Genomic DNA, 14,947 nt, shown 5'->3' on the forward strand with positions numbered 1-14,947 from the left:
ATGCATAGCTAAATTAAACTGTAGAATGCTGGGGTGCTTGTGGTCGAGGTTGGAAAGACACAAGGCCTCCAGCTTGTGTGCAGGAGCTCAGTGTTGCATGAGCACATTGCTCTGGATTTCAACAAAAGATGTTGAAAAGCACCATATCTGGGGAGAGGGTGTTCCTGCCTCTACTTCTGCTGAGCTGTGACATAGGCTAGTTCAAGCCAAAACCTTCTTGCCTCTAAAATGCCCTGTAAGGCTGCTGAAGATTTCTCACTGTATTCATAATACAAATTTTAAAAAGCATGGAGGCTGAATACTGTGAGGTCCACTTTGGTCCAATTTATCTGGCCAACAGTAGGGATTAAAATAATGGAAATTGTATTTTAAAGGGGGGAATGAGGAGTGGAGTTTGATCATCTCTTCCAGTTCTTTTCATCAGTCCTCTATTGATGGGGACTCTAAAAGAGATTACAGGACGATGAAGAAGGGCAAGGAGCTGAAAACTTCCTAAAGTAGTGTGTTGGTTTTGAATTTCAGACCAGGAATAGGGTGAATGTAAGAGTAGCAGATGCTTAGAAACACGTGAACAACTATTTATTTTTAGACTGGTTTAGTAAAAATGTTAAAACTGTCTTACCACCTTCATAGCACTGGCATATGGTAGAAATTGATCTGGCTGTGCAAAGTCCAGCTTGCACTTTAGCCTTATGGGACCAGGTTAAAAGGTTGACTAAAATGGGTTCTACTGGTCATTTGCCATGACGGTCAACTTGGTGTGTCTTTAGGCTAATGTGTTGTAGTCTTTGTGCTTCAGAAACTTCAACAAATCTGGCACTATTCAGTGTTGGTAAAAGCACACACCTTTATTTTCACAAAGTTTATTTTTGTTGAAACTTGCTATTGTGAGTCTAGTGCTCAGCGCAGGTGGGGTGGGAGGATACGAATAGTTTCGAGCCTGACTTTTATGTCAGAACAACAGTTGCCTTGCCCCATCCCTGAATCCCTTTTTCAATTCAAAATTGGCTTTCTCTGGTAATGAGGAGTTGAATGTACTTGCTCTTTCTGAGTTGCCGTTAATAATTTGCATGGTGTTGCCTTTTGTTTCAGATGTTTGTATCACGCCTCACAGCTTATTTCAGAAGAAAATGTGTATTAACAACAGATGAGCGTGTGCAAAAGATGAATGAAGTTCTTAATTACATTAAGTTTATTAAAATGTATGCCTGGGTCAAGCCATTTTCTCAGAATGTTCAAAGTGAGTTCATAAAATCTGTAAATGTTTCCTTTTGTACAGATGCTGCATTGCTTAGTAGCATGGTGCATCCTCCTAGCTTAGTACCCTAGATGTTGATGTACATGCAGTGTAATAACTTGTTCATCCTTCAGGCTTCCTATTTGTTATGCATGATGGGTTGGACAAACAGACCTGCTTCTAAAGTTTCACCTTCTAGCGTAATGATGTTTGTGGCTTGGCACTAATCTTAAATTTAAAAATTTTGTTCCATTTTTTATCACTTCATAAATATGCTGGCTGCTCCGTTTTTAAATGAAGTGAAAAGACCTACGTTCTTATGGAGATTTACAGACCGTTATACTTCACTTCTCTCTAACTGCGGTCTGTATAAGAAGGTATATAATGTGATAAATGCTGAAGCATAGAGTTAGGCCTCTCTTACTCAGTGTTTATAGTGCTATGGTAGTGTCTGTGTATATGTACCCCCAGATCATACTTCAAACATGGTGCCTCTGTTTATATTTCTAGAAATTCGTGAGGAAGAACGTAAGATCTTAGAGCGTGCAGGCTACTTCCAGAGCATCACTGTGGGTGTGGCTCCCATAGTTGTGGTCATTGCCAGTGTGGTGACCTTTTCTGTCCATATGATCCTTGGCTATGATCTTACAGCAGCTCAGGTAACTTACTGCAGTGTTGAAAATATTCTTTACAATATTGTTAGAGTAGCTTTTCTGCTAAGCCATTTATCTTCATCATATTCTTTGCTTTGTGGCTGTGCCTGTGCAGCCAGGCTGTAGCCTTGCTCACAGAAGTGAACATCTCATGGGTGTGACAGCAGCAGACGTAGTCTTATATTTTGCACAAAAAGCTCTCAGTGCTGTTTCAGTCTTGACCTTCCCCAGAACAGGTTTTGAGCTGAATGTAAACCAGCACTCCTGTTTGCTATTCAGATAGGACATTGGGATTACTGGATGTTTTTGTTTTACAGTGTGGTTGGATGCAAACAGTACAAATGTCTTGCAACAGGATTTGAGCGTGGGTCTTCATGAGTAATAGGCTAATGCAGAATTTGCTAGCTGCTGCTTTCGGTAGACCTACAAACACTGGAGATGTCTGTCTTGGTCTGTTGCAAAGCACTGGAGAAAGGGTTAGGTAGATCTGCTGTTCAAGAATATGTTGAATATTTAAATGATTATTCTTGGACTGTGGGCCTTTTCTATGGCTTTGAATTGCTGCTGTGACATTTCAGCTTTTAGAAGGTTGGAGTTGTTAGTATATTGCATTCAAATGTTACTCTTTCTTGTCTCATTTTTAGGCATTCACAGTGGTCACTGTCTTTAATTCAATGACTTTTGCTCTAAAAGTAACGCCTTTCTCAGTGAAGTCTCTATCTGAAGCATCTGTTTCTGTTGACAGATTTAAGGTAAGCAGTCATTTGGCCTTGCAGTTTTAACTGTTAAGTGTGGAGTTTTGTATGTGTATAATAGATGCTAAGGGGACACTTGGAAGGTAACATTGTTTTGATGATTGAGGAGTTCTTTTTCTTTACACTTACCACTCCAGACTATTGCATTCTGCAAGAGAGATACAAATTTAGTGAACGAATATTAGAAGTTTACGATAATACCAGTGTGTGAAGCAAAATATTCTTATTTAATGGTTTTAGAATTTTGATGTTTGCCACTGTAAGAGATAGAATACAGGACTAGATGGCTCATAGTATAATAATTCTTAAAACTCCCTTTTAAGACCATCTGCATGAAAAGACAGTGAAACATGTCTGCAATTAAACTTCATGTTTTGCTAGTGAAACTCTTTGGAAATGTACTGTATTATGTAGGCAGCTTCGCACAATCAGTAGATTTTTATTTGTAGTCATGAAAAACTGAGGTTTTGTTTTCCAGAACAGATTAAGTGACTGGAACTCCACTATATGAATAAAACGCAGTTGTGATCTGACGAAACAGCATCTAGGGCAGAAAATTAAAACCTGTATAACAAACAATCCTATCTCGTCCTTCAATCCCTGTGAAATGAATACGCTGTGCATGCTTTAGTATGAACTCAGAGGACAGAACTTTATTTTTTTCTTCTCTCTTGAAGACAATAGTGCATTGCACATTGCAGAAATTTCCAAATAGGATTCCACAGACATTGACAGATATATGGATTCTGTGGGATGCATTCATGAAACAAATCTGGGTGTGAGAAGAATGGGATCTGCAGAATGGCTTTGAGATCCCATTGCTTTTGAGCATTTTTGTTTCATCTTCTGAGTCACCCTAAATCAGGCTTTCTTAAATCCAAATGTGCTGAAGGGAGTTTTGGAGGGGAAGAGGAGGAGAGGGGAAATTGTAATATCTTCCAGTTTGACTCTAAACAGTGTAATCTATGTAGGGAGTGTAACACAAGGTGGGGATACTCTAACATCACAGTAAAAATGTAACTGACTTTTTGGCTCTGTAAATGAGTATGAGCTTTCTTACAAATGTATGATTCAGGCATAGCAATTGCATGAGTGAATAAGGCTGAGAATTGAGAAGGCTTTAATTGCAAAAGGCTTCTTAGTTCAAAACATAAGCTATGTAAGTGAAAAACATTTTATCTTCTAATTAAACTGTGTGAAAAATCTCTTCCTAATCGGTGTTGATTGTAAATACTGATGGATGTGTGGAAAGCATGATACAATGGACTTAATGGCTTCTTATTGTCAAGCAGCCCAAGACAGGTCAGCTAAATTTGTGTGCAATGACTTTTTCCCAGCAGAAAAATTGAAGGGTAAAGGCTGAAGTTTAAAAGTCATTCCATCTTCTTCCATAATGAGTTGGTATGCAGGACAAGTCAGTCACTTTCCCTCAAAGTGACCTCTCCTCTCCATCCCATGTATTCTACTCATGTGTTTTTAATCTGGAAATTTCAGAGCTGCAGTTGCAAACACTTAAAAGAATAAGCCCTTCTCATATTGCACCCAGAGTATTGCAGTTATGTAAAAGTCTTAGCATATCGAAGTGCTTCCACCACATCCCGGAACGCCCCAGCCACTTAGCAGGCCTGGAGTTAGTTTACACTAATGAGCTACCTTTTGCTCTTCAGCTTCCTCCTACTATATAGCCTGATGTGTTTTGCTGCGTGAGTGTGCCATAGGCTTGTCTCCCAGTCTTGATCAGGTGTCTCATCTTTACACCTCTCTCACAACTCCTATCAGAGTTTATTTCTAATGGAAGAGGTTCATATGATAAAGAAAAAACCAGCCAATCCTCACACCGCGATAGAGGTGAAAAATGCTACCTTGGCTTGGGACTTCTCCCACGCCAGCGTCCAGAGCTCACCAAAGCTGACCCCCAAAGTGAAAAAAGGCAAGAAAGTCACCAAGGGCAAGAAAGAGAAAATGAAGCTGCAAAATGAGGGACAGCAAGCTGTGCTGGCAGAGCAGAAGGGCCATCTTCTAGTGGACAATGATGACCATCCTAGCCCCGAAGAGGAGAGCAAAATCATCCACCTGGTTAACCTTCGGCTTCAGAGGACTCTATACAACATTGACTTGGAGATAGAAAAGGTAAGAGAAGAAAGGAGGATATCTGAGCTTTCGAAAGGTCTCATCTTTAGCTGTCCCTTGGAATAGAGCGCTGTGTATTTTTGCATGAAATGGAGCATATTGCTTTTGTGCACTCCTGTAATATCCATGGCAACTGCAGTATCCAGGATGCGGTGTCTGATCTTGATGTAAACAGCTGTGCCATTTTAGCAAACTAAATCTTTGCAACAGCCTATGAAATGACTGAAGGTTGTATAGCTTTCACATCTAACTGCTGCTTTTGCTGTTTGTAGCTCTCGGTACAGTATATGAGCTATTGAGCTTAAAGAATCAGCAGGGCAACAGGGATATCTGTGGACGTGTGTTCCTGCAGCCGTTTGATAATTTTGCAGGGTTTCAGCTATATTCTGGGTGAACGTTCTGGGTGATTAGGTGTTCTGATGGAGCATAACAGTGCGTTTCATTGAAGAATGTGCCATTTTCTTCCCTGAGAATTTTTGTACAGTAGAAGGACACAGAGATTTTCAAGAATTTAGAAGCAGTTGGAGTCCTCATTCCAAGACGGTTAAAAGCATGTAAAATGTCAAAGAAAAAGCATTGACCTTAATACATGACATCGTCTACAAATATAAGTTTTGCAGTCTAGCAGTTGGATGTTGTAGTAATGGGATCCATGCATTTATCAAGATATTTATGGGTAAATTGTCTCCTGTAGTCATATGAGTAGAGTGATAGTTTAAACTATTTTAAGCTATAAAAAAACCCCTGTATTTTAAACTTTTGAAAAGGGTGCATATAGTTTAAAAAATAGCCTTGAAAAAGGAGTGCACAGTTACTTGAGTATGTAAAGGCCGGTTTACTATCAGAAGTTTGTAAACAAAAGGAGACCAGCAGTGTGTTCCACAAGTGGCTATATACCTGTTTTGTCCACTTTACCTTTTTTTACATAAGGAACAAATATAGTTTTCATGAATTCATTGTTTAATGCGGGTATCAACCCACCCATTTTATTGCAGAGAAATGCTTCAAAATGACTGGATTCTAATCTTTTCTTGGTACGTGTTCCTTAGCAAACTGCATCTCATAGGCAAGGAGGTTTTTCTGGACCCATATATCCTAAATTCTGTTTTTCTTTCAGTCTTTCTGTCTTTATATCTTTCCTTATCCCTCAAAAGCATCTTGGTGCATTCTGTTCAGGCAGGCCTTGGTGCTTTTGGCTGAGTGCAGCATTCTGTGGGCCTGTATCAGGCCCAGTTAAAGGGAAGCTGATCTTAAAATACATCCATTTTTACCTGGGGAGTTGATTCAGTTTTAGTCCACTGTGGGATAGTATTCACTATTTATTATTTGAGAGTTAAAATATTGACTGTCTTACTTTTTTCTGTCTGTTATGTCTCTTTTCAGCTGTCATTAATGTCCAGCTGTCCCCTCTGAGGTACTAAAGGTAGTCCAAATTCTGAAAGGGATGGAGAATATAAGAAATGAGTACCATAATTTTTTTTTTCTGTCTAGGGAAAACTTGTTGGAATTTGTGGCAGTGTGGGGAGTGGAAAAACTTCACTTATCTCAGCAATTTTGGGACAGGTGGGAAATTCTGTTTTGACTACTTCTGCTCTTCCCTTTCCTATCTTCTATTTCACTTGTTTGTACTTTGTTCTAAACATGGAATAGCATAATTTCACACTTTATCTTTAATTTCAGATGACCCTCTTGGAGGGTAGCATTGCCATAAGTGGCACATTTGCATATGTGGCCCAGCAGGCCTGGATTCTCAATGCTACACTTCGGGACAACATTCTTTTTGGCAAGGAATATGATGAAGAAAGGTTTGTCGCAACTGTTTGCTGATTTTCTCGGAAGCTTATTAATTCTTGGCCTAAGTGTAGGAAAATTTAATGCAGAGTACACTGCAGCTAAAGCCTACGTATCCTTTTAGAATCTGTCTTTAAGACTCCTTTCAGTCTCATTTAAGAGCCTGCCTCTCTTGCACGTGGTCACTGTGGCTGATGGCTGTCAGCGCATCTGTCATTGCTCATTTGCAGTGAGGGCTGTACCTCATGCTGCAGTACTGTGTGACCTCTGTTTTTAGCAGCTGCTGTGGAGCAGCCCTGAAGTGGCATTTGCTCTTGCTGTCCTGGCCTTGCCCTCTTTAAACACAACAACCGCTGTTTGCATTGTACTGGCATCTTCCATGGCCCTTCCCCAGTGGGGACCTTTCCTGTGGCCTGTGCTAGCTATCCCTTGACAGAAATTGCCTCCTTACCTTCACAATACTTCAGAAGTAGGTGATTAATTATTATTCTCAGTTTCCTCCTGGGAATCCAAGGCAGATCATTTGGTTTAGGCTGCTGGAATGTCTACTATTAGTGTAGCAAGTGAGATAATGGTGTACTAGCTAGATACTTGGAGGGGAAAAATAGTGTTCTTACTATTTCTAATTGTTCTTTAGATACAATACCGTGTTGAATGATTGCTGTCTAAGGCCTGACCTAGCCATTCTTCCAAATGGGGACCTGACAGAGGTATAAATTTTACTTATAGTAAACTAATTAGTAGATGGAGAAAAGAGTTTTGGTTTGACAGACTAGATTGGAGTGAGGGGTACATCAGTCTGGTATGCATATAAGCCAAGCTGTTGAATGCACCATTTTGAGCTGAGCTTATCAGTGCAGACCCTGGGCTATTGAGAGTTGTGCTATGTTTTTGACTCAGATGTTGACAGTTTGGGAGTTTTTTAATTGTGTTGTAAATTTAGCTGCCTTAACAGGCAGCTATTTGAACTTGATCTAACATAGCTAAGGGAAAAGCATGTCTATGTTAATACAAAAAAAGTATAATAAGCAAAAAAAGTACTGCCACATGTCAAGCATATTAACCTTGAATTTGAATATATAACGTGTTTCACAAATAAGTGGACACTTAAACTAGAACATATATATATGTATTAAAACAATATATAATATTATGGGTAGAGAGTGTATGTGTGTGTATATATAAATAAAAATATTATGGTCTGCTTCATTCCGGTCACCTCTTGAGCTCTGAGTATCTGTGTTGCATTGTGCTATAGAAATAAAATAATGGGTGTGTGTCTGTACAGATTGGTGAACGAGGGGCTAACCTGAGTGGAGGACAGCGTCAGAGAATCAGTCTGGCTCGAGCCCTGTACAGTGACAGGAACATTTACATCCTTGATGATCCCCTTAGTGCCTTAGATGCTCATGTTGGAAATCACATTTTTAACAGTGCAATAAGGAAGCACCTGAAGTCAAAGACTGTCCTTTTCATCACTCATCAGCTTCAGGTACTACATCTTTCATACTTTCTTTCTTGGACTTTCTTGAAATGCTGTTTAGTCAGTTGCCTTCATAGTGGAAATTTCTATGCCCTGACCTCTTACAGCACAACCCTGTCCGTCTATAGGATGCATGGTTTTACATTTACAAACTAGTTTTGCAAATATGCACTGAGCACAATCTAATTCTTTATTTGATACCAGTGCTGCTTAGTGTCTGATCAGGGCTGGTAACACTTGGCTAAAGAAAATTTACCAGAGAAATAAATACTTTCTTCAAAAACACTTTGGTAACTTCTATAAAGCTAGTTCATCACATCAGAAAACACTTAGATTTGGTGTTAGTAAATCAGAATTGATGTATTGAGATTTTTTTGCCATCTTCTGTGCATAGAAATATTAATACTTAGTGTATGAGTATTTGCAGTGTTTAAGTATCCTGAATTGTGTCCTCCATAACAGCTTGTTTTTGATAGAACATAAAAACTTTTTATTTGTGTGGAGTGAGAGTAATCATGGTACTCTAGTCAATGTAGGACATTTAAAAATCAGATATCTGTTACTTGGGAAGAGGTGTGTTGTGTGCAAATATCTATAAATTACTGAAAAGGATTGTGTGGAGCTGTGTTTGATTATTGGATATAATGATAGAGACTTGTTCTTACTGCTGTTTTCGCCAGTATCTTGTTGACTGTGATGAAGTGATCTTCATGAAAGAAGGCTGCATTACTGAGCGAGGAAGTCATGAGGAATTGATGAATTTAAATGGGGACTATGCAACTATTTTTAATAACCTACAGCTGGGAGAAACACCACATATTGAGGTACTTGTTTGTTTATTTTAAAGTGCTCTGAAGGTTGACTTTTCTGATGAGATGAACCAAATGACATAGTTGGAAGACTGGAAAATGGCTTCACATGTTCATGTGTTGACCTGACCAATAGATTTCCTGTAGAATAATCTGTGCTTCATTAGCACTTTGTATTTGCAGTCACGGTTCGTATTTAGGGAATGCATAGGAGAGAGGATTCTGCCAATGAGCTCATGAATTGAGCATGAAAGTAATGAATTGTCTCTTCTGGTGATGCTTAGAGCAGGAAGCTGCTTGTCTCTTTTATTGTACACCTCACTTCTTAATTTACCTCCAAATTAGCACAGACCTGGACCAACCTTCGTCTGAAAAAAATACTACTAGTTTGTTACTACTTTTCACACAGGGTGTGGCTGAGGCACAGCACAAGTGACACAACTTGTCAAAAGTTAGATGTGACAGTGTTTTGGAAATGTAATTGAAAATGCTTTGTTTTGGGGGGTTTTGATAAAAAAGGTTTTGTTGCTTGATATTGCTTCTGTTAAGAAACAATGGCTGTAAATGCAAACTTGGATGGTGCTCTAGTATTTTAGTTGATGGAAAAAATGTAAATCTAAAAAATAAGAACCACCATTCAGTAGGACATGCATTTAAATCTTCAGCAATTTAATTTTCCCCACCTTGCTCCTGTTTGTTTCCTGAAGTTATTCTTTGGAGTAAGCAACTTTGCTGCTTTTTATTTGATGATGATTTATTTCTCTAAGTTTTGTGTGCATTTTCTCTTAGTAAGAAGAGATTAAAAAGCACATCAGCAGTTTATTTTTTGAGATGAGAGGCTCCTTATTCACAAGTTGCAGACACGTTAAAAAGTTTCTGAAAAGGTAGCATTGTGATAAATACATAGATATAGCAGGTGTTTGGTGAAATTTTCTCCTGGGACGTGCTAGTGAAAGAAGCAAAAGAATATAATGCATTACTCTGCATATCCTTTCTGAGGCATGAAGATTATAGTTCTGCCATTTTGAGGTAATTGTAATGACAGTTAACTGAGATTCTCCAGTCTGCATGCTTGGCTGACCTTCACTGTCCATCTGTAAACACTAGCTCATGGAAGGAGCATTAATTCACATTCCCTATGGGATAAGAAGAAATGGATGGTAAAGTTAGATTCTCTGTGGTTTGACATGTGTGAGGTGTCTCTTCTCACATAGTGTGTGAAGATGACCCTGAAGGTGTGTAGGGGGTTTTAGTTAACGCAGGCTGTCTCTGAACAGGTAGTAACTTCCATTTGTGGGAAGATGGCTGGGTTTAGAACTGTAAATGTGCAGGCAGTTTAGTGTTTAGACATTTGATTTCTGGAAGACCAAGTTAACCTGACTTTGTCCTTAGAGACATTTCATGAGAGCTTTCCTGAGTGAAGTACTAGGGTGTTTGGGGAAAAAAAAAGCCTCTTAATAAAAATTGTGAGTTATTTTTACAAGGGACAGGGGGATTGTATCTTTCTCTCAGTAGTAGGAGTGTCATTCCTCTAGCGTGTATGCTCACAGTGGCACTGATTCTGGAAATTAACCTTGCACACTACCAGTACAGATTGGTAGCAGTTCAGATTAATAGGGGAGGAGAATTTAATCCACCAGAGTTGGCAGTCAGCTGTAATAACAGTGAAGTTAATATCCTCCTTGATATGAATGCTAAGCTATTGAAAGCCTTTGTCTTTAGGAGGCAGCTTATAAAAAGTTTGGGTTCAGATATTAAAATGTCAAAGCAAATTACTCTGGTATGTTTAGTGTCATTGTTTTCCTGCAGATTAATATAAAGAAGAACACAAACAGTTCATTGAAAAGACCCCAGGATAAAAGTACCAAAACAGGGTCTGTGAAGAAGGAGAAAGTTGTAAAGAAGGAAGAGGGTAACTATGTAATCAGATTTCTGGCTGTAATTATTTTATACACCGATAAGCTCAAAACTTTTGCTTTTAAAGTGTATTATGAATGTACCTCTCAAGTCCTGGTCACTCAGTGTGGTTGATAAGGACACATGCAGTGGGCAAAACCCACTCATTAATTCATTAAATATGGGTGCCTGCACAATGTTTTTAAGTTCAGTCAGGCTGCTGCTGGTCAGATGCCATTGGCACAAAGGAGCTGGTAGTACCCTGTCTCCCACACCACATCTCCCTCCTACCCTAAGAGGGCAATGTGTGTATAGCTTGGTACTCACAGAGTCCTAGGCAAGGCATGGCATTTATATATGAAGAATTGGAAGGTCTGACCTCTGTTTTGTGGTTCTCTCTGTTTAATGTTAACTTTGAACTTCAGCAAGGTTTAAAAAGCAATAGTGAGGCTGATACCAGCCTAGTATTTAAGTCTGTGCTGATTATGCTTTTTCAGACATGCTGTGATGTGAATGATTCTGCAGAGGAAATGTGACTTTCTAAAAAACTGTTTGAACCATTGAGTTCTACGTATTAAGTAATGTCCGTGTTTCTGAAAGCACTCTGTACAGTTTGAAAATGACTGTAGTTTCATGTATGTTCACAAACTACAGAAGTTTTACGGAACAGCTTTCTTTTCCTTACTCCCTCTTCCTCCTTCTCTTTTATTTCGCAGGCCAGTTGGTCCAGCTGGAAGAGAAAGGTAAAGGCTCTGTCCCCTGGTCTGTTTATGGCATCTACATTCAGGCAGCTGGAGGCCCCTTTGCATTCCTCGTCATCATGGCACTGTTTGTGCTGAATGTGGGCAGTACAGCTTTTAGCAACTGGTGGCTGAGTTTCTGGATCAAGCAAGGCAGTGGAGTAAGATAAATAGCTTTTGTACTCTCTTGTGCCTAACAGGCAGGGGGATTGCTCTCCTAGGCTAATTCCAAGCAGTCCTATGAGACCAAGTGGTGCTTCCTAATTTAAGGAAGTTATAAGGCTCCCCAGGAGGTGATCTCACTAGAGAGTTCATCTCCAAGAATAAGAGAGTTTCACTAATAAGAAAGATATAATAGCTCATGTGGTTTTATGCTGCCCTCTTGTTCCTTGCCTTGGTTAGTCTAAGAAAAGGAAGTGAAAATGTGAAAGGGGCCAATAAGCTGCAGGGGGAATTACTAATTTTAGTGCTGTTTTTTGTTTGAATGTGACCTTACATCTAACGGGATAATCTTGTTAAAGTGTATGGCTTTAAGTCAAATGACTTTTGGGAGTTGCTTTTGGGACTCTGATGACCTGGGATGGTTTGGGACTTTTCCCACTCTAGGGGCTTTGATTACAAGTCTTGTTGCATTTAAAGATTCAAATATAACTGCAAGATTTTTTTGGGGGGGGCAAGGGGAGCAAACTGCTAACCTCAGAGAAGAAATAATAAAGAGCAGATGGCCTTTATTATTATTAAAGCAATAAATTAAAATAAGCAATGGGGTTCTTAAACATGCTTAAAGATTAAAAAAAAAAAGAGAGGATGAGAATGTATGACAGTGTGACAGTAAAGAATTTACTGCATACTGGCAGAAAATAACAACTGTGTTTGATAAGAAGACTGTACAACCTATCCAAGGTGAATATTACTGTGTAGTAGGAGTGGTGGTATGCAAGTATCTGGTGTTGTTCAGAAGAACACAAGAAATGATAAGCATGAAAGGAGAGATTAGGAATCAAATGAAGTAGGTATTGTGGTTGTATTTTCAAAGATACTGTAGGAAAAAGGCCAAGGGCTACAAATCTGCAAGTCAAGTATCTCTGCTAGGGAAACCTTCCTGAAGTATTCAAAGATCACTGAAGTACTTTATGTAAAGAAGAAATATATGGTGGGAGGGGACACAAGACAGTTATATTCTACCATGTGTAATGTATACATGCTTAATCCGTGTCTTAACTAACTATTCACTGAAACCTTGAATTTTCTGCAGAACACCACTGTGACTTTGGGGAATGATACTGTCATAAGCAGCAGTATGAAAGATAACCCTCACATGCATTACTATGCTGGCATCTATGCACTGTCGATGGCAGTTATGTTGATCCTGAAAGCTGTTCGTGGTGTTGTCTTTGTAAAGGTATGTGCCAGTGCTGTTTTTCTTATGCCACCCCACCCCTTGCCCCTACTTCTGCATATTGCTGTCACCGTGGTTCTTTTGGTCACTTCCCAAGAGAGACTTTTGAGCCAGAGGAAGTCAGATCATGTATTGTGAGGTTTCCATAAGTCCTCTCTTGGGGCTGCACCATGCTTTCTGTTAAACTTCTGCCTGTATCAATAGCTTCCTCTCACTGGTTGAAAGCACAAAATGCAAGGAAAAAAAACCTTATGGTTGGAGAGAGGAAATGAGCAGAATGTTTTGGTGCCCAGGGGAGGGGCAGTGACAGGAAGGCAAACATCCTTTCATAACACTGCAACGGTTTTCTGCATTGTCAGGGAACTCTCAGAGCATCCTCAAGGCTTCATGATGAGCTCTTTCGACGGATTCTGCGTAGCCCCATGAAGTTCTTTGACACTACACCCACTGGGCGGATTCTCAACAGGTTTTCCAAAGATATGGATGAAGGTATCTCTCACTGTATGCGCTGTAAATCCCCCATTCAGACCTTCCAGTTAACTCCTTAATATTCTGCAGTCTCTTGCTGTTGGGGTGATCGTACCTTATATCTGTTGCCAAATGTGTACTTGTAATAGACAAAGCAGGAATTGGGATATACCTGGGTTATGATTCTAGAAGGCAGCTGATATCTGAAGTCTATCTGTTCACTTATAAAGAAGAAAATGTGCAGCTGCTTTTGTACCTACAGACTGCACACGAACTCTTAGCAGCTAATGCAGCGGGAACCTAGAGTATCAGGGTGAAGCTGATGTGCAGCAAAGGGTGGTAATTAGGTCAGAGCTGCATCAGTGCTATTTCTGCAAATGAGCATAATTGGATAGACTGCTAGCGTCTCGGAAGATAAAAGCACTTGTAATAAAAATGTACATTTTTAATTTGAATAAGCCATGAGAAATCACTCTCCTTGTCGATGATGATGTACAGCTGGACTGAATTGCTTTATACAGGTTGTTTTAGCTTTCTGTACTCAAGATCTTCCTCTTTTCCCTCCATCTTTTCCAGTTGATGTTCGTTTGCCATTTCAAGCAGAAATGTTCATCCAGAATGTCATCCTTGTGTTCTTCTGTGTGGGGGTGATTTCTGGGGTTTTCCCCTGGTTCCTGGTGGCAGTGGGGCCCCTCATTGTCCTGTTCACGGTTCTGCATGTTGTGTCGAGGTAAGTGCATCAACTGCTTTGACCAAAAGTAGAGATACTTTGACCTGTTAGTAAGGGCATAGGGTTTTTCAAGTATATGTGCATCAATGTAGTGGTTGGCATATGGTGGTTGTACATGTCACTTAAAAGTGCTGCTTTCCTTCCAGAGTCTTTATTCGAGAGCTCAAGCGTCTGGACAACATCACACAGTCTCCATTCCTGTCTCATATTACATCTAGCATCCAGGGTCTCTCTACAATCCATGCCTACCACAAAGGACAGGAATTTCTGCACAGGTCAGTCTAGATATCCATCTGAGAGTGGTGGAGCACAAAGCAGGGTGCAACAGGTTTACATTCAGAAAGATATATTAATGAAGACTATGGCTGGTGGCATGCATTGGCTCTAAGAGTGAAAGTACTTTTCGGGGGAAAAAATGGAGAACAAGGAGGGAAAACTCCCCAGCAGCCAACTGGGAAGAACAGTGGTGGCGTTCCATGTGAATGCCCTCCTCTGGAGTTCTCTGCAGTGCAGCAGGTGGTGATGATAATGGTGAGGGCAACTTTTTGGCCATACTCTTTCCCTAGTAGTATATACTCTTCATCAGGGCCTGCTCATACTTTCTATTGGTTGTTTCTCCTTGTGATGGTATTAGCATTAGTTAGAGTATGCTAACAAAACCTCAGTGTGCATATTGATGAGCTGTTAATCTCTGTGCACATGTATAATTGGATAGCATTTATCAAGTATTTAAGTGATTGTTAGCCACCTAGTTGTGCACTATGCTTGGTTTTTTCTAGTATAATCTAAAATCTGCAAAACAAATGTTAGCGAGGGAAAGTGAAACATTTCTCACATGAGTGGTAGTTGCTTCCCG

At 39.8% G+C, this 14,947-nt stretch overlaps 1 protein-coding gene across 4 annotated transcripts in view; it reads left to right on the top strand.

The window, feature by feature from the left end:
* Positions 1-14,947, top strand: part of ABCC5 (ATP binding cassette subfamily C member 5) — a 73,650-nt gene that overhangs the window by 24,900 nt on the left and 33,803 nt on the right. For 3 of the 4 annotated variants that reach the window (XM_068406830.1, XM_068406826.1, XM_068406827.1), the window contains exons 8-22: positions 1,093-1,240; positions 1,748-1,896; positions 2,535-2,642; positions 4,425-4,775; positions 6,267-6,338; positions 6,456-6,580; positions 7,204-7,276; positions 7,855-8,058; positions 8,730-8,873; positions 10,668-10,770; positions 11,471-11,655; positions 12,750-12,896; positions 13,253-13,382; positions 13,938-14,091; positions 14,238-14,366. In XM_068406830.1, coding sequence (XP_068262931.1) covers positions 1,093-1,240; positions 1,748-1,896; positions 2,535-2,642; positions 4,425-4,775; positions 6,267-6,338; positions 6,456-6,580; positions 7,204-7,276; positions 7,855-8,058; positions 8,730-8,873; positions 10,668-10,770; positions 11,471-11,655; positions 12,750-12,896; positions 13,253-13,382; positions 13,938-14,091; positions 14,238-14,366 — 2,222 coding nt within the window. Of the gene's footprint in view, positions 1-1,092; positions 1,241-1,747; positions 1,897-2,534; positions 2,643-4,424; positions 4,776-6,266; positions 6,339-6,455; positions 6,581-7,203; positions 7,277-7,854; positions 8,059-8,729; positions 8,874-10,667; positions 10,771-11,470; positions 11,656-12,749; positions 12,897-13,252; positions 13,383-13,937; positions 14,092-14,237; positions 14,367-14,947 lie in introns of those variants that run through there. The other variant, XM_068406828.1, reaches the window with a different exon arrangement.

This window comes from Nyctibius grandis, chromosome 8 (assembly GCF_013368605.1).
Source record: "Nyctibius grandis isolate bNycGra1 chromosome 8, bNycGra1.pri, whole genome shotgun sequence".
Taxonomy (NCBI): Eukaryota; Metazoa; Chordata; class Aves; order Nyctibiiformes; family Nyctibiidae; genus Nyctibius; species Nyctibius grandis.